The sequence below is a fragment of the Neoarius graeffei genome, chromosome 14 (genome assembly GCF_027579695.1).
Source record: "Neoarius graeffei isolate fNeoGra1 chromosome 14, fNeoGra1.pri, whole genome shotgun sequence".
Classification (NCBI taxonomy): domain Eukaryota; kingdom Metazoa; phylum Chordata; class Actinopteri; order Siluriformes; family Ariidae; genus Neoarius; species Neoarius graeffei.
In genome coordinates, this window is record NC_083582.1 from 7,636,264 (window position 1) to 7,660,943 (window position 24,680).

Consider the following 24,680-nt stretch of genomic DNA (forward strand, 5'->3'; position numbering starts at 1 on the left):
AGAAACACAGAAACACTATAAGATACTTCCAAAAATGTTTTCATTTGGACGAAGTGACTGAGCGATAAACTGGCATGTGAACAACTCTCACGTGTTCCCTTGTCTGCGTTCGAGCCGTTGATTCGTCCACCTCGGGCCCGAGGGAAAGGCATTCACGAAGGAATCCAGGGGTCTCTTTCTGGGCGAACCTAACACCTACATAGTGCACTAGACAGGGTGTATATAGTCCATTAGGTTAAACCCTACATAGTGCACTAGACAGGGTGTATATAGTCCATTAGGTTAAACCCTACATAGTGCACTAGACAGGGTGTATATAGTCCATTAGGTTAAACCCTACATAGTGCACTAGACAGGGTGTATATAGTCCATTAGGTTAAACCCTACATAGTGCACTAGACAGGGTGTATATAGTCCATTAGGTTAAACCCTACATAGTGGACTAGACAGGGTGTATATAGTCCATTAGGTTAAACCCTACATAGTGCACTAGACAGGGTGTATATAGTCCATTAGGTTAAACCCTACATAGTGCACTAGACAGGGTGTATATAGTCCATTAGGTTAAACCCTACATAGTGCACTAGACAGGGTGTATATAGTCCATTAGGTTAAACCCTACATAGTGCACTAGACAGGGTGTATATAGTCCATTAGGTTAAACCCTACATAGTGGACTAGACAGGGTGTATATAGTCCATTAGGTTAAACCCTACATAGTGCACTAGACAGGGTGCATATAGTCCATTAGGTTAAACCCTACATAGTGCACTAGACAGGGTGCATACAGCTCATTAGGTTAAACCCTACATAGTGCACTAGACAGGGTGCATATAGTCCATTAGGTTAAACCCTACATAGTGCACTAGACAGGGTGCATATAGTCCATTAGGTTAAACCCTACATGGTGCACTAGACAGGGTGCATACAGCTCATTAGGTTAAACCCTACATAGTGCACTAGACAGGGTGCATATAGTCCATTAGGTTAAACCCTACATAGTGCACTAGACAGGGTGCATACAGCTCATTAGGTTAAACCCTACATAGTGCACTAGACAGGGTGTATATAGTCCATTAGGTTAAACCCTACATAGTGCACTAGACAGGGTGCATATAGTCCATTAGGTTAAACACTACATAGTGCACTAGACAGGGTGCATATAGTCCATTAGGTTAAACCCTACATAGTGCACTAGACAGGGTGCATATAGTCCATTAGGTTAAACCCTGCATGGTGCACTAGACAGGGTGCATACAGCTCATTAGGTTAAACCCTACATAGTGCACTAGACAGGGTGTATATAGTCCATTAGGTTAAACCCTACATAGTGCACTAGACAGGGTGTATATAGTCCATTAGGTTAAACCCTACATAGTGCACTAGACAGGGTGCATATAGTCCATTAGGTTAAACACTACATAGTGCACTAGACAGGGTGCATATAGTCCATTAGGTTAAACCCTACATAGTGCACTAGACAGGGCACATATAGTCCATTAGGTTAAACCCTACATAGTGCACTAGACAGGGTGCATATAGTCCATTATGTTAAACCCTACATAGTGCACTAGACAGGGTGCATATAGTCCATTAGGTTAAACCCTACATGGTGCACTAGACAGGGTGTATATAGTCCATTAGGTTAAACCCTACATAGTGCACTAGACAGGGTGCATATAGTCCATTAGGTTAAACCCTACATGGTGCACTAGACAGGGTGTATATAGTCCATTAGGTTAAACCCTACATAGTGGACTAGACAGGGTGCATATAGTCCATTAGGTTAAACCCTACATAGTGCACTAGACAGGGTGTATATAGTCCATTAGGTTAAACCCTACATAGTGCACTAGACAGGGTGCATATAGTCCATTAGGTTAAACCCTACATAGTGCACTGGACAGGGTGCATATAGTCCATTAGGTTAAACCCTACATAGTGCACTGGACAAGGTGCATATAGTCCATTAGGTTAAACCCTACATAGTGCACTGGACAGGGTGCATATAGTCCATTAGGTTAAACCCTACATAGTGCACTAGACAGGGCGCATATAGCCCATTAGGTTAAACCCTACATAGTGCACTGGACAGGGTGCATATAGTCCATTAGGTTAAACCCTACATAGTGCACTAGCCAGGGTGCATACAGCTCATTAGGTTAAACCCTACATAGTGCACTAGAGAGGGTGCATATAGTCCATTAGGTTAAACCCTACATAGTGCACTAGACAGGGTGCATACAGCTCATTAGGTTAAACCCTACATAGTGCACTTGTGTAGGCTGTAAAGAGCGATTTGTCACTCAGCCAGATTTTCAGCAGAGGCTAATTTTAGCCTGAATGTTTTGTTTTTAAAATGAAACTACTGAATGTTAAAATAATTAAACCTTCTGACGGCCTCCACAGAGCCTTCAATCGGCACTCCTCCTCCTTCTCCGCTGTCGTATAAAACTCCACACATGTCTAAAATCACCCCCTTCACACTCCTCACACACTCCGGCCACTGGGCAGCCATGATGATGACGACACAACAGCACAGGAGGTGCTTCTGCGCATGCGCCGCACCGAGCATTGTGGGAAATGGCGTTTTATTCAGCGTCTCAGGGACTACAACTGTGGGTTTAGTGTGATTAGCAGAGGTGGACAGTAATGACGTATATTTACTTGAGTGCTGTACTTAAGTAGACTTTTTGCGTATCTGTACTTGAGTATTATTTTTTTTCTGGAAACTTATGACTTTAGCTTCACTACATTTGAAAGATAAACATCGTCCTTTTCACTCCACTACATTTCTGTCAAGGTCCTCGTTCCTATGAAGCAGCTTAGAAAGTGGATTTTTTTCTTTTCTAAAACATGATTGTTTTTTTCGCAGGTGATACTGAGACAGCCGATCAGTAATCACTAGGGTCACCTCACGTCCATGGACTGGATAAAATCAAGTTCACTTATTTCTCAGCAGCTTTATTTGAACTCAATCAATTGATGGCAGAATGGAAGCACTCATGGCCATACCTACAACCACGGGCGATTGCTCTAAGACAACGAGGGAGGCTCAGCCTCCTCTAAAAATGACGAACATCATGTAGAATGAATTGCGCTAGGCTTATGTTATAGCCGACCTTATAACATTGCTATTTCAGATCCAGAATCATAGAAATATATGTGCTCAACCCAACTACAGTGCGAAATCATTCCGTTATAACTTTCCCCAGTTCGCCTAATGCGTGTGTGAGTTTTTCCCCCTCATGACAGCGCAATGCAGCCCAGCCTCAGTGGACTTCAATGGCATTTGGGAGCTATGCGCTTTTCAATCTCAAAATGCAAGACGGTTATTGGACAAATACTGTGAAAATGCCCGCCCACCGGACTCCCAGCCTCATAGTGGGAGGGACATGGCAGGTTCTGCGAGGAGACTGGTGATTGGTGAAAGCGGCCAGATATTTTCTTTGATTGACAGCTCGTTTCAAATATAGACAGGCAGCGGTGAATCTCAGTTCAGTCCCATGCAAGTGCTGTGGTGTATTCAGGGATCCCAGACGTCCGCTATTTAGCGGAATTCCGCTATTTTTCTAGCCAAAGTGGTGGTGTTTTTTTTTTAAATCTCTTGTATATCCGTTAAAAATATGTTTAAGTAAAATGACCAGCAGAATACGTTCTGATTTGGTTTGCTTGTTTAGCGATGTTTTTGTCAGCTTCGTTTGTTCTCATTGACATTCGGGAACACTCGGAAGCTAAACTGATGTAAATACCCCGAGACTGTACGCGATAGAACGAGAAAACAGTATGGCTGCGCCCATTTGCTAGAAAATGTGTTTTAACTCCGTTCGTGCTTTTGTTTCTAATGCGTTGAACTTAATTCAATATGCAGGGCTGTGAAATTTCCACGGATTCTGTCGCGAAAAATATAATCTTCACAAAACGTCTATTTTTGCATTAAATCATTGGGGGGGGGTCTAGTCAGTTTTAATCGCCTTGCACGAGACCGGAGGCTCAATACAGCCGGACTCGCGGAGTTTTATGTCAGCTGAGTGTGGAACACGTCTTGACTGCGACTCGTGCATGACAGAGCTAAAAATAGCTATTGCGTGACCTGGCACCGCGTACGTGAATTCTGTACTTACAGGGTGCAAGATCAGACATAGTTAAGATGCCATCAAAAAGGAAAGCTAAGGAGGTGTTTGAGAGAGATGCAAAGAGGGCTAGAAAAGAACACACAGACAGACTGAAGGAAAAGATGAAAAAGAACAAGTTTGCAAAACTGAAAGAGATGGTGTTAAAGAAAAGAAAATTAAAAGACTTTCATTAGATGCTGTTTGACAGACTATGAACATTTTGTAAATAGCTTTAATAGAGGAATGCAAATACTATAGAACTAATAACTAATAGCATTACTGAAAGATGAATTGAAAGAAATAGCTGGGAGTGATGCAAAGAGGAATAGAAGGAGCCAGAAGTAAAAGAAAAGATGTAAATAATATATTAGATAAGAAACATTAGTTTTTTTTAAACTTTTGCTCTGTAGACAAGAGACATTGTGACAGATTCTTGGAAAAAGCCAGGACATAATACAAGAATTAAGTGTAATTTGGAAGACAACAGGTATCTCTCACTTAAATATTGAGCATGATTTTTCACAAAGTCATTTTGAAAGGCCTATCAAAGTTTTCTTTTATTAACATTTCTTTAAATTGTTATTTACACATTTTTTTTAACTTTTATTTTGATTAAGAGATAAAATACTTAGGCACTTATTAGATATTTCAAGGTATTTTACATGGATCTTTCATTTTAAAAGAGAAAACTGTTGATAGGTATTTTATATGGCAAAATGAAGACCAAGACTAGTCAAATATTTACTTGTTGAGATCAATTTTTTACTTGCAGGAAATGCTCAGAATACACCATATAACACCTAAAATGGCTTGGTGTCTGGGGCCCACCCCCGGCTTATGCTGGGGGGCTGTGCCCCCCAGACCCCCCCCCCCCCCCTTTTTCCTCGGATTTCTTATTTACAATTTCACAGCCTTGAATATGCCGTGGAAAAAAGATATTGTCCATAAAAGAGATAGCGGAACAGTGTCCGGGTTAGAAGAAGTATATTCTTCAAAGCTACATTTTCATCTAATTTTTATAGCTAAATAACAATTTTTTTGCCACTTATGTCATTGATTACAAAATATGCCATCAAATAGATACACATTAATGTTAAATTCTGTTGCTTTTCTATGTTAAATCTATGTAAAAAAAATGTGTTCTATAGCATCTTTAAATGTTAAAATCTCAACAGCTTCAGGGGGCTTGCAGCCCCCTTGACCCCTGCTGATAGTTTCTTACATTCCTCTATTTTTTTCAATTACTGCTGGGATCCCTGTGTATTGTAAGAGATCAGCTTACATTTTGATTTCATTCATTACATACGGTTTCTACCAACTTTTTTAGTTTGTATATATTTTCATTGTAAATAAAGTGCAAATATAGTGTTGTCAAGTTTGCTATCTTAGTTCCAGAAATTTCGTTTATTTGAGTGACTGAACTTGAACTTGAGGGGGCTAGTCAGCTAGCAAGAAAGCTGCGCACGGATGCCAAGCATTGCTGATTTAATTTTGGCGAAGCCATTTGCCAGTCTTCCTTTCGAGGAAAAAATTAAAATTAAAGAGCAGGGTAGACCAACGCCTCAAATTGACTTGGTGAAAAAGGTAGGGAATAATACTCGTTCCTTTCAGCTCTCCTGGTACGAGAAAGTGAATTGGCTAACAGCAAGTGACCCACATCAACAACAGTAAATAGGCTACTTTAGTAATATGTCATGGATGGACCAAAAATATAGAATCTATTTAAAATGTTTATGTTGAGTATATTATATTGGAATATATATTTCTCTGGATATGAATTAAACACAGCTACAATTTTGAAAACATTTTTAAACAAAAACACAGCCAAGAACATTTCACACTACAGACCTGGATTAAAAGTGAAGGGTTATCAAAATTGTCAATAAAACATTTCTCAGTCAAAATAAGTAAAATATAGGGAAAGTGTCATTGAATGAAATGTGTGGCACCCAGCTCTATGTTTGGCTCCCCAAGGTCAGTGCTTGTGCCTATTCCAGAACACTCTGCTGTTACTGCTGAGGTTCCTGACAAAGAGCTGCTTTCAATAATGATCAACAACATGCCATTAAACAACATGCCACAATTTTAAAATATAAAATGTTAAAATATACCCCCCCAACACCACCATCATATATATTGGACAGTAGGCTAATGGGCCAAAAGAACCTGTTATTTCACAGTTTGTGACCCTGCCAACAATCAGCCAGATCAGAGGCAAGAGTATGGGCAAAATTGATGTGTTTTTTCTTTTTTCTTTTAAAATCTGGAAATATCGTAACTGACCAGCCTCCCCTGTTTGAAAGACTACCAGCCGCCACTGCCTACAACCCATGTTTCAGTTTTCTGAAAGGATTAAAGATACGTTTCGTTTTAAATGTTTGCTTTGTTTGCCGAAAACGAACCACATCACGGCCTACAAAAACTCACCATCCAACCTGCGGAAGCATATTGAGGGATATCAACGTTTTATTCCAAGAGAAAGCTTGCAATGAAGTTGTCTGTGCTTTTAGAGCTAGCGATAATGTTGCACTAGCTTTGCAGTCTGGTTAGTCAAATGACTTTCTATGGATTTACCCACCAAGTTGCCATCGTCTTGTCCACAGGTAACATCTACACATAGCTAGTTAACTTGGACACTGTTAGTTAGCATGTAAAAACAGAGTTATGCTCAACAGATTGTAGAAATCTTTCGTTTCTGGTAAGGTTAGCTCCCCAATATAACGGAGTTTGCTAGCATGTCAGGTGGCGCTTCACTGACTAGCTAGCTTAACGTTAAACAACCATGATGGCACAGCATGCGTTCATTTTGTAAATCCAGTAGGTTGCATTAGGTTTTGTAAGCGTTTTGGCAATAATACAACGATGCATTGACAGAAAATGTACTTTTAATACTTAAGTATTTTTAAAAGCAAGTACTTCAGTACTTTAACTTAAGTAAAAATTTGACTGTACAACTTTCACTTGTAACATTTGACCAGTGGGATCTGTACTTTGACTTAAGTAATGAAGTTGGGTACTTTGTCCACCTCTGGTAATTAAGAGCACAAAGGAAGTGGAGTTCACAATTTAGAATTGTGTCAAAATTGTACTCAGGTAAAAGCATGGAGCCAGCTAGAAGGACACTCGGGAGAGTGTGTCCCTCTGCCAAGCCACATGTTAGAATATCCAGATGTTTACCATGTTTACATGCATATTTGGATTTGCATTGAAATCAAGAAATCCTTGGTCCATGGCTCACCTTTCCTCCAAATTTCATCCAAATCCATTCACAACTTTTTGAGTTACGTTGAGAACAGGCAAAAAGAACAAGAAAATAAAACAACATGCCAGAGGTAGTATCAAGCCACCTAAAATTATTTGTGGATATTCCATCCAGTCAGTCATGAGTGGGAATGTGAACTGCTACAAGACCTTTCTAGTCTAGAAGGATAGGCAGGAAAGTGGCAGTTGTGCTTCCACCCTGACAAACATACAGTGATTTGAATTGGTTCAGGGCATCCCGACTACACATATACCATGACTGATAAAACAAGAATGGTGCCATTAGCCTTCACACAACAGGAAAAAGATCTGGGGATTCTGGTGGACAACGAGCTCAGTTTTGAGAACCATATTGCAGCTATAGTCTCAAAAGCCAACCAGATTGCAGGACTTATGTGGAGATCATTTGAATACGTGGATAAAGATGTCTTCTCTCTCCTGTACAAGTCACTGATACGCCCACATCTTGAGTACGGTGCCCCAGTATGGTCACCCTACACGTGGAAATTGGCAGAACAGATTGAGAGTGTTCAGAGATCTCATCTCATCTCATTATCTGTAGCCGCTTTATCCTGTTCTACAGGGTCGCAGGCAAGCTGGAGCCTATCCCAGCTGACTACGGGCGAAAGGCGGGGTACACCCTGGACAAGTCGCCAGGTCATCGCAGGGCTGACACACAGACAACCATTCACACTCACATTCACACCTACGGTCAATTTAGAGTCACCAGTTAACCTAACCTGCATGTCTTTGGACTGTGGGGGAAACCGGAGCACCCGGAGGAAACCCATGCGGACACGGGGAGAACATGCAAACTCCACACAGAAAGGCCCTCACTGGCCACGGGGCTCAAACCCGGACCTTCTTGCTGTGAGGCAACAGCACTAACCACTACACCACCGTGCCGCCCACGTACATGTTTATTGTCACATTTCTTATCAACCAGATCAACTCCATCCAAACATAAATTATATTGCAGTACACTGCTTGTACCAAAGGATAATTTTTTTTTTATAAGTTGGGCCAACCCCATGGGGATAGCCTTGATCAATAAGTTGAATTCACTAAAAGGGACTGGGAGGCCGTGGCGTGATAAAAATTGCTCGTATGATAATACATTGCCAGGACTATCAAACAGCGATATAATGTTTGGATGCCATTATCAACCCATTTGGGAAGAAGAGAGACTTGTTCCTGATGGTAATGTCTGCATTATTCCAAATGAGTGTTGTGTGAGGAGAGAAACATAATCTCCAAGCAAGAAGACACTGTTGGTGAAACTTTGATAAAGAAACTGATAATTTTGTAGGTGAATAATTTCATTTTAGAACAAAAGAGAGACCCCCAACCTAGTTAAATATATCTCATCTCATCTCATTATCTCTAGCCGCTTTATCCTTCTACAGGGTCGCAGGCAAGCTGGAGCCTATCTCAGCTGACTACGGGCGAAAGGCGGGGTTCACCCTGGACAAGTCGCCAGGTCATCACAGGGCTGACACATAGACACAGACAACCATTCACACTCACATTCACACCTACGGTCAATTTAGAGTCACCAGTTAACCTAACCTGCATGTCTTTGGACTGTGGGGGAAACCGGAGCACCCGGAGGAAACCCACGCGGACACGGGGAGAACATGCAAACTCCACACAGAAAGGCCCTCGCCGGACCCGGGGTTCGAACCCAGGACCTTCTTGCTGTGAGGCGACAGCGCTAACCACTACACCACCGTGCCGCCAGTTAAATATATGATTAGGGATAAAAAAAAACATATAGAATTGAAATGTATTAGACATCTTCTAATCCATCCTACTTTAAATGAGTTAACTGTATCAGAGAAATCCAGAAAATGTAACCCTCCCTGGGCTTTACAACTAGATAATACTTCTTTGTTGAGTTTTATTTTTATCTCATCTCATTATCTGTAGCCGCTTTATCCTGTTCTGCAGGGTCGCAGGCAAGCTGGAGCCTATCCCAGCTGACTGCGGGCAAAAGGCGGGGTACACCCTGGACAAGTCACCAGGTCATCACAGGGCTGACAGACACAGACAACCATTCACACTCACATTCACACCTACGCTCAATTTAGAGTCACCAGTTAACCTAACCTGCATGTCTTTGGACTGTGGGGGAAACCGGAGCACCCGGAGGAAACCCACGCGGACACGGGGAGAACATGCAAACTCCGTACAGAAAGGCCCTCACCGGCCATGGGGCTCGAACCCGGACCTTCTTGCTGTGAGGCGACAGCGCTAACCACTACACCACCATGCCACCCTGAGTTTTATTTTCATCTCATCTCATCTCTCATTATCTCTAGCCGCTTTATCCTTCTACAGGGTCGCAGGCAAGCTGGAGCCTATCCCAGCTGACTACGGGCGAAAGGCGGGGTACACCCTGGACAAGTCGCCAGGTCATCACAGGGCTGACACATAGACACAGACAACCATTCACACTCACATTCACACCTACGGTCAATTTAGAGTCACCAGTTAGCCTAACCTGCATGTCTTTGGACTGTGGGGGAAACCGGAGCACCCGGAGGAAACCCACGCGGACACGGGGAGAACATGCAAACTCCACACAGAAAGGCCCTCGCCGGCCCCGGGGCTCGAACCCAGGACCTTCTTGCTGTGAGGCGACAGCGCTAACCACTACACCACCGTGCCGCCCCGAGTTTTATTTTTCCAGATAAAATCTAAAAAGATTTTGTTTATCTCCTTTATAGTTTTGTCAGTGATAAATAGTGGAATGGAGGGGTATACAAAATGAGATAAACCATCCGCTTTGGACTAGAGAACTCTGCCCAGCATGCTCAAATCTCTTTGCAGCCAAGAATTAAGAATACTCTTGTCTTTAATGATTTTCTCTGAAAAGTTTAAAGCTTGCCTATCCCTTATACTTTTAGTTCTCTGAATACCTGTGTTTTTTATTGGGATATCTCAGGCAGCTTCACCAGGCCAAAGAGGAGGCCTACAGAAGTGGGGACAGAGTCCTGTACAAACAGGCCAGAAACACACTCAGTGCGTTTACATGCACATCCAAATCGAGCTACTGTCGGTAATCGAGCTAAGGGTCCCAGCAGGGGTGCCAGAGAAATCCAATCCTACATGCACACAAGGAAATCGAGCTATTGTGTGAGGTACATTGTGCACCCGAGCCACAGGTGGCGCTACATGCCCCATCGTGTTGGTACACTTCCGGTTGTCGTCATGAAGAAGAGCTATTCAAGAGTATAAACAAAGTTCTCAGCAGTGTTGCCAGATACTGCTGACGTTTTCCAGCCCAAAACATGTTCAAATCCGCCAAAATGCACTTAAAACCGCCCAATCTGGCAACACTGGCAGTTCCGTGTTCACAAGTTCTGTGCTCAAGCTGTTAGGCTTGCTCTAACAGACTGTATGGCTACAAACTGTCCTGCGCAGACCACTGTTTTGTAAGACAACTTATTTTGCACAATTGTATATTTTTCTAAAGTCCATTTTTTGCTTACAATTTAACTTATGTCTTAATAAACACACAAAAAGTTCAATTGTTTTGTTTTTATTGACATTCTTCAGATGTTGGACATGTATATCTCACACACACACACACACACACACACACACACACACACACACACACAATGACTTGTTTATGTACACAATTCACAGCTATGCAACAGCTGTACAGATGTATTTGGTGATACAGTAAGTGAGCTAAATTTTAACAGTGCAAACAGTGCCACAAAAAGAAAAGATTCATGCCGTTGTCATGATTCGTTGTCATGCCGACCGAGGCTGTTGTGTTTCCCGCTTGTGGTCTCGTCACTCGTCACTTCCGGAAGGGGCAGTGCTGAAGTAAGTAGCTCGAATACGTAGCTCAATAGGGTATACATGCACTAAGTAGCTCGGCAGAAATCGCATAATCTAGGTCGTGTAGCTCGATTCCGAGAAATCAAGTTCGGTTCAGTTTCAGCCGAATTAAGGTGTATACACGGCATTTTGAACTTCGATTTCAGTCGAGCAATGGCAGAAATTCGATTCTCTCTATGTGCATGTAAACGCACTGACTGACGAAAGAGGTGAAAGCAGCTAAGAGGAGCTATGCTGAACGGATCAAAAACAGCCTTTCAGCCAACAATCCGGCGTCAGTGTGGATAGGCCTGAAGAATATCTCTAATTACAGGAGACCATCCCCCAATATTGCAGTGAACCATCAACTGGCTGATGAGTTGAATGTGTTCTACTGCAGATTTGACACATTCACACCTCCCCCCCCCCAGACATTAAAGACCCATTTACACCCCCTGCTATTGTGCCTCCTCTCGCCTCTGACCCCACATCAGCACTCAAGATCCGTGAAGAGGATGTTTGTCAGCTTTTTCACAGACAGAAGATCAGGAAGGCACCCGGCCCAGACAGTGTGTCACCCTCCTGTCTGAAGGTCTGTGCTGATCAGCTGGCTCCCATCTTCACCCAGGCCTTCAATAGATCCCTGGAGCTGTGTGAAGTCCCCTCATGCTTCAAACGCTCCACAATAATCCCAGTTCCCAAGAAAACTACCATCACAGGACTGAATGACTACAGGCCTGTAGCCCTCACATCTGTAGTCATGAAGTCCTTCGAGAGACTGCTGTTGTCACACCTGAAGGACATCACAGACCCCCTGCTGGACCCCCTGCAGTTTGCCTACCGGGCAAACAGGTCAGTGGATGATACAATAAATATGGGTCTACACTACATCCTGCAACACCTTGACACTGTATGACAGGATCCTGTTCGTGGACTTCATTTCGGCATTCAACACCATTGTTCCAGACATCCTCCACACCAAGCTCACCCAGCTCACTGTGCCCTCCTCCACCTGTCAGTGGATTACAAACTTCCTGACTGACAGGAAGCAGCAGGTGAGGATGGGGAGTATCATATCCAGCACTCGGACTATCAGCACTGGCGCCCCCCAAGGGTGTGTGCTCTCTCCACTGCTCTTCTCCCTTTATACCAACGATTGCACCTCAAGAGACCCGTCTGTTAAACTCTTGAAATTTGCAGATGATGCAACGGTCATCGGCCTCATCCGGGACGGTGACGAGTCTGCATACAGACGGGAGGTTGAACGGCTGGTCTGGTGGCGCGGTCAGAACAATCTGGAACTGAACACGCTCAAAACTGGAGATGACAGTGGACTTTAGGAGGAGCCCCCCCCCACACACACACACACAGCTGCCCATCACCAACAACACTGTGACTGCTCTTGAAAGCTTCAGGTTTCTGGGTTCCACAATCTCTCGGGACTTGAAGTGGGAGACAAACACAGTCACCATCAGCAAAAAGGCTCTGCAGAGGTTGTACTTTCTGCGCCAGCTCAGGAAGCTCAACCTGCCTAAGGAGCTGCTGACACAATTCTACACTACCATCATTCAGTCTGTTCTTTGCTCTTCCATCACTGTTTGGTTTGGATCGGTCACCAAAGAGGAGAAGAACAGACTGCAACGGACAATAAGGCCTGTGGAGAAAATTATTGGTGTCAACCTGCCCTCCATCCAAGACTTGTACCTGTCCAGAGTCAGGAAATGGGCAGGTAACATCTCTGCGGACCCATCACACCCTGGTCATAAACTGTTTGAACTTCTCCCCTCAAGGAGGCGATATAGATCACTGTATGCAAAAACAACCAGACACAAGAATAGTTTCTTCCCGCAGGCTGTCTCTGTGATGAACAGCTAAAATCCAGATTCATATATCAGTAATATCACTTGCAAAATACCTGCACACTCATACAGTCATTCTGTGCTCACTGTTACTTATATTTATACTTATTTATATTTATGTAGCAAGTGTTTAGGTGGGTGGAGCACAGAAGCACGGCAGGCCAGTACTGAGTTCTCACTAACTCTTTTTATTTGCACTTTTCAGTCGCAAACACACTCTCCCAGCCACACGCAAACACACACACATAAGTCATCTGGTTGGGGAGAGAGAGCCCACTCTGCTCTCGCTCTCTTCCTTAAATAGGGCGCGGCTCCAGGGAAGACACACAAACAGGTTAATTCACCTCAGGTGTAGTGATTCTGCCACTTACCTTCCCTGACTCCGCCCTCCGGTCACAGACCGACGCTTGACCACGCCCCCCCGCCACATACCCCCACCGCCCGACTCAGGCCGGGCAGCCGTCCGGCCTGCAGCCGACTCCACCCCCCCCTTGATGGGAGAGGAAGTCCGCCACGACCATCTGCGCCCCCGGCCTGTGGACCACCTTGAAGTTAAAGGGTTGGAGTGCCAGATACCAATGGGTGATCCGCGCGTTGGCATCCTTCATGCGGTGGAGCCACTGCAGGGGCGCATGGTCCGAACAGAGGGTGAAAGGGCGTCCCAGCAGGTAGTAACAGAGGCCAAGGACCGCCCACTTGATGGCCAGGCACTCCTTCTCTATGGTGCTATAGTGCCCCTCATGCACTGACAGCTTCCAACTTATGTACACCACTGGACAATCCTCCCCCTCCACCTCCTGGGACAAAACAGCTCCCAGCTCTCTGTCCGACGCGTCCGTCTGCAATATAAAAGGGAAAGAAAAGTCAGGGGAGTGTAACAGTGGCCCCCCACACAGTGCAGCCTTTACCTCAGAAAAAGCCCGCTGGCACTGCTCCGTCCACTGGACCGGATCTGGTGCCCCCTTTTTAGTGAGATCAGTCAGCAGGCTGGTGACGTCCGAATAATTAGGTATAAACCTACGATAATAGCCAGCCAGCCAGCCCCAGGAACTGTCTCACCCCCTTTTTGGTCTTGGGCCTCGGGCAGGCTGCAATTGCCACTGTCTTGTTAATTTGGGGACGCACCTGCCCGTTGCCCAAGTGGAAGCCCAGATACCGTACTTCCACCCGCCCAATCGCACACTTCTTCGGGTTGGCTGTGAGGCCCGCCCACCTCAGCGACCTAAGGACAGCCCTCAGATGTTCGAGGTGCCTCGGCCAGTCATTACTATAGATAATTATATCGTCGAGATAGGCGGCCGCATAGGCGGCGTGGGGGCGAAGGACCCTATCCATCAGCCGCTGAAATGTAGCGGGTGCCCCAAACAGCCCAAAAGGAAGTGTGACAAATTGGTGTAAGCCGAATGGTGTGGAAAAGGCCGTTTTTTCTCTGGATAATGGAGTCAAGGGGATCTGCCAATAACCCTTTGTTAAATCCAGTGTCGAATAAAAGCGAGCCGTGCCTAGTCGATCGAGCAACTCATCAATATGAGGCATTGGGTACGCGTCGAATTTAGACACCGCGTTGACCTTCCTATAGTCGACACAGAACCGGACCGACCCGTCGGCCTTGGGAACCAAGACCACCAGGCTGCTCCAGTGGCTGTGGGACTCCTCGACGATGCCCATTTCGAGCATAGTCTCGAGTTCTTCCCGAACCACCTTTTTCTTGCGTTCGGGCAGTCTGTAATGGCGGCTGCGCACTACCACCCCGGGGGCATCTCAATGTGGTGTTCTATGAGGTGGGTGCGGCCGGGCAGGGGCGAGAACACGTCAGAAAATTCTGTTTGCAACCGGGCGACCTCCGTGAGCTGGGTCGGTGAGAGGTGGGCTCCACAGGGGACCGGAGCGGTGGGTGATGCCAATTTTCCCTTTTGAACCTCTGGCCCCAGCTCCGCCTTCTCAGGAACCACCGACACCAGTGCCACGGGGACCTCCTCACTCCAACATTTTAACAGATTGAGGTGGTATACCTGTAACGCCCCACCCCTGTCCGTTCGCCTCACCTCATAGTCGACGTCCCCGACTCGCCGTGTGACCTCAAAGGGTCCTTGCCACCTGGCGATTAATTTAGAGCTCGATGTGGGCAACAGTACGAGTACTTTATCTCCCGGTGCGAACTCCCTGAGGCGCGTACCCTTGTTGTACAGGCGGGTTTGTCGTTCTTGGGCCTGCCGCAAATTCTCCTGGGTTAGGTGGGCGAGTGTGTGGAGTTTTGCGCGCAGGTCAATAACGTATTGGATTTCATTTTTACTTTGTGAAGGTCCCTCCTCCCAATTTTCCTGCAGCACATCTAGAATGCCGCGCGGCTTACGCCCGTATAACAATTCAAATGGGGAGAACCCCGTGGAGGCTTGTGGGACCTCTCACACTGAAAACAACAAGGGTTCAAGCCACTTATCCCAATTACGTGCGTCCTCACTTATGAATTTTTTAATTATATTTTTGAGGGTGCGATTGAACCGTTCAACTAAACCGTCTGGTTGTGGGTGATAAACGCTGGTGCGGATGGGCTTAATACCCAACAACTTATACAGTTCCTTTAGGCTACGTTCACACTGCAGGCTGAAGTGACTCAAATCCGATCTTTTCGCCCATATGTGACCTGTATCCGATCTTTTATTGACAATATGAACGACACAGATCCGATTTTTTTCAAATCCGACCCAGGCCGTTTGGATATGTGGTCCTAATTCCGATTCCTATCCGCTCTTTTCATATGCGACTTCAGTCTAAACCACCAGGTCGCATTCATCCGACTTACACGTCATCAACAAGCCACAAACGTCACTATTCTGCGCTGAAGTAGGCGGCGGGTCTCTCAAAAAAAGTTACAACAACATGGCGCATAATCACGGGCACAGATAGAGGGTGGGACTTAAATTCACCTCGCTCGGTCCCCCCCACTTATAGGGAGGAAAAAACGTCTATGCTGTCTTTCTTTGCATAAGGCAAACCTCACGGAAAAATCAAAAGACTAATTACCATTCAGTTTATTGAGGTGCACAGCAGTGTATACATAGTTGCAACAATTCACATAAAACAAAACAAAGACTGATATTCGGTTGGTTGAGCTGCGCAGACTGCACAGGTTGAGAGCTCGAGCTTGGTTGCTATGGTAACCCACAACAAGTTTGACAGGCATATCGGGGTTGGGGTTGGTTTGCTGGCAGCTTTGTCCCCCCCCCCCAGTTTTTTGTCCCCCCCAGTTCAAAAAACGTATCTGCGCCCCTGCGCATGACATCAATGCGAGGGACGCTTTGGGCTGTGAAGGTTCTGAATCTTCTCAATGGAAAGACGCAGAGGTTAGGGAGCTGATTTCCATTTGGGGGGATACAGCTATTCAAGCTAGATTGGATGGGTCATACCGCAACCGGGCGGTTTTACTTCCGTAAACACTGGCCATGCTCACTGCGTGTGACGTCGTCGTATCCTGCAATGCGCATGCGGAACACTTTTAGGTCGCTTTTCGTTCATACTGAGGATCACATACAAGTCGCATATATTTGTTAATGTGAACGACCTCACAAAAAAATCGGATTTCACAAAAAAATCGGAATTGAGCATTAAGCTTTGCAGTGTGAACGTAGCGTTAGTGTTCGTGACATAAACGCGGTGCCTTGATCAATCAGAATCTCTTTCAGGATTCCACCTCGGGAGATGACGCGGAAGAGCGCCTCTGCAATACTGCGTGCTGAGATATTGCGAAGAGTCACTGCTTCCGGGTATCGCGTTGCATAGTCCACTAGAACTAATATAAAGCAGTACCCTCGTGCTGACCGATCTAATGGCCCAACGAGATCCATCCCAATTCTTTCAAACGGGGTCTTGATTAATGGTAGAGGGCGCAAAGGCGCTTTTAGAACGGCCGCTGGATTTACTAACTGGCATTTGCGGCACGCCGTACACCACCTACAGACATTGCCGCGAATCCCCGGCCAATAGAATCGGGCCATTATTCGGGCTAGTGTTTTATCCTGCCCCAAGTGTCCAGCCATGGGATTAAAGTGAGCCGCCTGGAATACCAATTCCCGGCGGCTCTTCGGAATCAAAAGCTGCGTGACTCGCTCTTTAGTCTGAGTGTCCTGCGTCACTCGGTATAATCTATCCTTCATAATTGCGAAGTAGGGGAAGGACGGGGCGGCGCTTGGCTGGAGCATTTGACCATCGATTACTCTCACTTGGTCAAACGCATGCCGCAGAGTCTCGTCTCGCGACTGCTCTAACGGGAAATCTGCGAGGGATTCCCCGAGAGAGAGAGGAGGGGCCAGCGGCTCCTCACTCTGATGCGGAGCTGACGCAGACGGCTCTGTGACAGCTGCTCCCGCTAATGCCACACCGGAACCTTCCCTTATTAAACTGCTGCAGGACCCACTCTTTACTAAATGAGTCATTAAATCCCGAAATCCCGGCCAATCAGTCCCCAAAATTATAGAGTGGGTGAAGCAAGGATTAACCGCTGCCTTTACTATAAATTTCTCCCCTCGAAACAGAATGTGAACAGACACTAAAGGGTAGCTGTGAACATCCCCGTGCACACACAACACCTTCACCAATTGTGCTCCCCCCAATGCCTCGTCTTGCACCAGGCTTTGGTGGATTGAGGTCTGATTACAGCCGGAATCCACCAAAGCCTGATACGTATCCCCTTGGATACTCACCGGTATGCGATACGCTCTGGCCCGATCGAGGGCGGCTCCTGGCACGTCGGGGATCCGGACCACCACGCCCGCCTCCATCGCCGAGCACTGATGCTGGAGGCGCCCCGGCTCCCCACAGCGCCAGGACACCGGCCCGGGCTCTCTCTCTGCACCGGTGTTCCGGATATCACTCACCTGAGGGGGGGGGAAGACACAGAGACAGAAGTAGGAGAAGATAGGACACCGCGGGTGCGGGGAGCCGGCTGGGTTGGAGCCGGCCCCCGCCTCCGCGGTGGGGGAATGGGGTGAGGGAGAGGAACAGAAGGAGAGAGAGAAAGAGAGGGGAGGGGAGAAGGGGAGACACGCTGTCCTGCCGTTGGAACGGCCGCCATATGGTCCTCCGCCAGCTCAATGGCCTGATCCAGCGACGCTGGGTGATGGCACTGGACCCATTCCGCGGTTCCCTCTGGAAGTCGAGCGACGAACTGCTCCAGCGCCACCAGATCGATGATCTCCTTGGCGTCGTGGTTGTCGGCCCTCAGCCACCGGCGGCAGGCGTCCCGGAGTTGCTGGCCAAACACGAACGGGCGGCCGACCTCCTCCAGGCGCAGCGCCTGGAAGCACTGCCACTGCTGCTCCGGAGTGCGACCCACGCGCTGGAGGACGGCCCTGTGGAGGTCCGCGTAGACCAGCCGGCTGTCGGCGGGGAGCTGTAGCGCGGCCAGCTGCGCCTCGCCCGTGAGGAGGGGGAGGAGGCGCACCACGTGCTGTTCCACCGGCCAAACCCACGCCTCTGCTGCCTGCTCAAAGAGAACGAGGAAGGCCTTGGGGTCGTCGTGCGGGCCCATCTTCGTCAGGGTGAGGTGGGAAGGTCCCACGGCGGTGGAGGTGGTGGACCCCGCCGACGCAAGTAGGTGCCGGAACGCCCGGCGATCTTCCTGCTGCGCCAGCACCAGGGCCTCGAACCTTCGCTCCTGTTCTTCCCGGAGCGCGACCAGCACCTGGTGCTGGCTCTGTTGGGCCGTGGCGAGGGCATGGACCAGGTCCTCGAAGGGGGAGGACTCCATGGGGCTGTTTTCTTCTGCGCTCCGTCCCGGATTTCGGCACCACTGTAGCAAGTGTTTAGGTGGGTGGAGCACAGAAGCACGGCAGGCCAGTACTGAGTTCTCACTAACTCTTTTTATTTGCACTTTTCAGTCACAAACACACTCTCCCAGCCACACGCATACACACACACATAAGTCATCTGGTTGGGGAGAGAGAGCCCGCTCTGCTCTCGCTCTCTTCCTTAAATAGGGCGCGGCTCCTGGGAAGACATACAAACAGGTTAATTCACCTCAGGTGTAGTGATTCTGCCACTTACCTTCCCTGACTCCGCCCTCCGGTCACAGACCAACGCTTGACCACGCCCCCCCGCCACAATTTACTATTTCATCTTTGCACTATGCACCATATTGCACCAAAACAGAAAATCCTTTCTGTGGTAAACAGCTAAAACCCAGACTCATATCTCAGTAATTCACTTGTAAAATATCTGAACACTCATACCGTCATTCTGAGCACACTGTATACTTTATATTTATCTATTTCATACTTGACTTACCTGGATCACTTTGCACTATGCACCTATTGCACCCCCCCCTTTTTTGTTGTTGATTGTTTGTTTGTGTATACGCTTTTTATCTGTTTTGTACTATGAGAGCTAAGTGAAGGGGCGGCACGGTGGTGTGGTGGTTAGCACTGTCGCCTCACAGCAAGAAGGTCCGGGTTCGAGCCCCGTGGCCGGCGAGGGCCTTTCTGTGCGGAGTTTGCATGTTCTCCCCGTGTCCGTGTGGGTTTCCTCCGGGTGCTCCGGTTTCCCCCACAGTCCAAAGACATGCAGGTTAGGTTAACTGGTGACTCTAAATTGAGCGTAGGTGTGAATGTGAATGGTTGTCTGTGTCTATGTGTCAGCCCTGTGATGACCTGGCGACTTGTCCAGGGTGTACCCCGCCTTTCGCCCGTAGTCAGCTGGGATAGGCTCCAGCTTGCCTGCGACCCTGTAGAACAGGATAAAGCGGCTACACGCTGCAAAAAAATTATCTCTTGTTGAGAGAAAATATCTTTAATATGGGTGAATTTATCTATTATTTCTTATTAGAAGTTTACTAGAACTCAAATATAAGATTATTTAGCTTACTTTGAGACGCTTTTACTAATTTCAAGCCTTAAATTTTCTTATTCTATTGGCAGATAATTTTGCTCATTTTAAGCATTCAATTCTAGAAAGAAGCAAAATTATCTGCCAATAGAATAAGAAAATTTAAGGCTTGAAATTAGTAAAAGCGTCTCAATGTAAGCTAAATAATCTTATATTTGAGTTCTAGTAAACTTCTAATAAGAAATAATAGATAAATTCACCCATATTAAAGATATTTTCTCTCAACAAGAGATCATTTTTTGCAGTGCAGATAATGAGATGAGATGAGAGTGTATAAAGCTTTCATCACAATCAAGCACAGCCAAAATTTCACATTTAGAAATATTTAATCTTAGACCAGAAGCCTCAGAGAATTGCTCAGCTAGAGACAAAGCATACACCAACTGTGACCTATCATACAAAAATAAAAATAAAGTTGCATCATCCGCCATATCCTCGTAATTGGTTTACGGGAAGATTTTTATTTGGTTATCCTCGTAATTGGTTTACGGGAAGATTTTTGTTTGGTTATGTGGTTTAGCATTCTACACAAACTCTAGACAATTTGGCCAGAGTTTCTCTAAGCTCCGGTGAGGTGGGACGAGGGCTGATAGGGCATGCCCGCCCTCTGAGCACCAATACACGTCAAGAAGAGCAAGGATTAACTCAAGCATACATCTCTTAATATTGTTAAAGAACACTAGAATTCTTCTGTGACCTTGTGTCTCACTGTGTATTGTACTGTTGTGATAACACATTGCTCGAGACATAATATTGATATCTTTTTGAACATTCTATCAGGACGTGACCTGCTCAAGGTCTGACTACAGGCTCAGTTTTGATTTATTCTCATGCAGGCATTTGCAACGATTAATATCCCTTGAGATCACACCTCAGCCCGGTAGATGGCGGTAATACACATCGATTGTTAACCGCCAATAAATCGACAGAAGAAGAAGAAGACATCATCCGCCAGAAAGGATGATAACTAAGAGGTTAGTATACGAGATTGAAAAAAGAAGTCTTTTCTCTCCACATCAAAGTGGGTTTAGAAATGGCCGTACTACTATGGATCCAATAATCTGCCTAGAAAATGAAATTAGGAAAGCTCAAGCAAATAAGGAGTCAGTCTTGGCAACATTCTTTGATATTGAAAAAGCATATGATATGCTCTGGAAAGAGGGTCTTTTACTTAAATTGAATAAAATGGGAATAGAAGGCAAAATGTTCAATTGGATTAGCCCTTTGGTGACTGACCCCTTGAAAATGGTTCCTCCAGGAACAATGACGCTTCAGTTGTCAAGACAACGGAAAAACTAAAATACAAGAGCATTTTGTTTTGTGCACAAGAGCATTGTGACGTATCTTTCTGTTTTTGTATTTTAGTTTTTCCGTTGTCTTGACAACTGAAAAGTCATCGTTCCTGGAGGAACCATTTTTAAGGGGTCAGTCACCAAAGGGTTAGAGATTTTTTAAGGAATAGAACCATAGAGGTAAGAGTTGGAGCGAGCCACTCAAAAATCTACGCTATAGAAAATGGTACCCCACAGGGTAGCGTCTGCAGCCCAATTCTATTTAATATAATAATTAATGATGTTTTTAACAATATTGATTCCAGAATCAGTAGAGCACTTTATGCAGATGATGGAGCACTGTGGGTGAGAGGCCGAAATTCTGATAGTCTGAGGAACAGAATGCAAATAGCTATAAACGAGGTTGAAAGATGGTCACATGAGTGGGGGTTTCATTTATCTGTTGAAAAGACACAAGTTATATGTTTCTCAAAAAAAAGGGTTAACCCTACAGTGGACCTCAGGTTGTATTGGCAGCCACTCAAGCAAACGGATAATTTAAGATACCTTGGTGTACGGTTCGATAACAAACTTTCGTTTAAAAATCATATTCAAAAGGTTATAGACAAATGTAAAAAGGGAATTAATATTCTGAAATGCTTAGCAGGGAATGACTGGGGGGCATCAAGCACATCCTTGAAAAGAATTTATAGTGCCCTAATCCGACCAGTATTGGATTATGGATGTATAGCATATAATTCAGCAGCCAAGACTTCCTTGTTAGAGCTAAACAAGATACAAGCCAAAGCCCTCCGTATATGCTGTGGTGCCTTCAGGACCTCTCCAGTCCCAGCACTTCAGGTGGAAGTAGGGGAGATGCCACTGGGCCTCAGGCGACTGAAATTATCAGTATCATATTGGCTAAACCTACAGGGTCATGAAGATAATCACCCAACCAAACAGGTACTAAGGGAATGCTGGGAGTATGGTCGACCCGTACGCAGTTTTGGGTGGGATGGTAATCAGCAGGCAGATCAATTGGGGATCAGTGACATTCCTCTTTGCAAAACAATTACAAGGTCAATCATTCCCCCTTGGTTATTTTATTTCCCTATTGTAAATTTGAAAACTAAGCAGATGGCAAACCAGAATGTACAGCAGTATTTAGAAGTAATGTATGATGACACGACACAGATATATACAGATGCTTCCAAAGACGAAACTGGTAAGACAGGAGCAGCAGTATTCATCCCCAGCTACAATATAAGTATTGGGAAAAGGACGTCAGATCACTTGTTAATTTTTTCAGCAGAAATGATGGCTATTATACTGGCCATGCAGTGGGTGGAGGAGGTGAAGCCTAGTAAAGCAGTTATTTGCTCAGATTCTATGTCTTCCTTAAATAGTATCCAGAGTGGGAAATCTACATGCCGACAAGATCTCTTAGATGAAATTAACCATCTCGTATTTAAGATTAATCAACATAAAACTTTTACTCAGTTCACATGGGTTCCAGCTCATAAGGGGGTTGAGGGTAATGAGAAAGTGGATAAAATGGCCAAAGAGGCCATCAAGGCAAATGAGGTTGAGTTAGAAGTCCCATTAAGCAAGGCAGAAATTAAAGTAATAATTAAAGACAACATCAACAAAATGTGGCAGGACAGATGGAATACAGAGGAGAAAGGAAGGCATCTATATAATTTACAAAAGGAGGTGGTGTTTAGAAGGGGTGGTGAACTGAAACGACAGGAGGAGGTTTGGTTGACGAGGCTGAGGATAGGACACACAAGTCTAAATAGTGGGTTGTATACAATAGGGAAACATCATTCTGGGGCCTGTGCACACTGTGGAGAAGTAGAAAAGGTTGAGCATGTTCTTATACACTGTACACAGTATTCCAGTGAAATGCCGCTTTTCCACTACAAACGCGGCTGAGCCGTGCCGTGCTGAGTCGAGCTGAGTCGAGCTGAGTGGGGCTGTTGGAGTTGCATTTCGACTACAACCGCGCTGAACCGTGCTGGCTGGAAGTGGGTGGACACATTGGGTGGAGTTAGCGAAAGTGGGTGGACGTCACGTGATGTCGTTAAGCAGCGCAAACAGTGACATCAGTGACAGTGGCGGAACAAGTCAGAGCCGGGCCGGGGGCGGGGCAAATGACCGGGCCCTTTATTAAAGCTTATCATAACATCATTTTAGGCTACAAAATGTCCGCAACTGCGGTGTTTACCAATTTCAACACTACCGGGTGCAACTATGTTATTTAGTACATCAAGTCCTTCAAACGAACATGTAACTCAGAAACAAAAAACATTAGGATACTGTACATGGCTCATAATAAAACATCAATAGCCTATACTGCGCACATTATTTGAAGGGCATACGAATGAGCGCTCAGAGGTTGCAACGGTGACAGGAAGAGTCAGAAATAAAAGGAGGGCGGTGCAAACCTCACTGAATGCACTGTGTTTACCAATTTCAACACTACGGGGTGCAACTATGTTATTTTGTACATTAAGTCCTTCAGACAAACATGTAACTCAGAAACAAAAAAACATTAGGTGACATACTGTACATGGCTCATAATAAAACATCAATAGCCTACTGCGCGCATTATTTGAAGGGCATACGACGAGCCTTGCGCTCCGCGAACTCATCCACGATGCTCTGTATGTCACTGATTCAGTGATCTTTTAAGCGGTAGTCTCACAACCCAAATAGTAAACAATAAACATGGAGGACATGGAGTCGTTAGTGTTGCTGGTCTTGGTGCTGTGGCTTGTTGTCACCGACAACGCCAACAGATACTGGCAAGAGCGTATAGATGAGGCGAGGCGCATAAGGCTTCAGAAATTCTCGTAATTCGTAATTATTATTCTTCCGGGTTTGCGGTGTTTACAGATCCCAGCGCGCTCGCGGGGCGTGTGTGGGCATGTGAGGACACGCCTCCTCACCAATCAGTGCACAGGGGAGTGTCTGCTCACGCCCCCAGCCTCACTCGGCTCGGTTTGGCTCGCTTCAGCCCCACTCCAAAACGGTGCGAGTTTTAGGGGCTAAGCAGGGCTGAAGCGAGCTGAGTCGTGCTGGTTTTTGGTAGTCGAAACGCGAGCCGTATCGGGCTGAAGTGAGCTGAAGTGAGCTGAAAAAGGGTAGTGGAAAAGGGCCAAAAGAGAGAAGATGGGGAGAACATTAAGAAAATCTGTAACTATAGACAACTTATTAAGTCAACCATTCACACAATCAGCAGTAACAGCTCTAACACAGTATTTAAAGGACACTCAACTAGCAACTAGAATTTAGGTTTTTTTAAAAATATATAATCAGTATCCTCGTAATTGGTTTACGGGAAGATTTTGTTTGGTTATCCTCGTAATTGGTTTACGGGAAGATTTTGTTTGGTTATCCTCGTAATTGGTTTACGGGAAGATTTTGTTTGGTTATCCTCGTAATTGGTTTACGGGAAG

General features: G+C 45.8%; 1 protein-coding gene across 1 annotated transcript in view; it reads right to left on the reverse strand.

Annotated features, from left to right (window-relative positions):
* lhpp (phospholysine phosphohistidine inorganic pyrophosphate phosphatase) overlaps positions 1–2,523 on the reverse strand; it is a 101,714-nt gene extending 99,191 nt beyond the window's left edge. Inside the window, exon 1 of the mRNA XM_060939212.1 lies at positions 2,391–2,523. Coding sequence (XP_060795195.1) covers positions 2,391–2,518 — 128 coding nt within the window. The 5' untranslated portion in view covers positions 2,519–2,523. The remainder of the gene's footprint in view (positions 1–2,390) is intronic.
* Between the last annotated feature and the right edge of the window lie 22,157 nt (positions 2,524–24,680).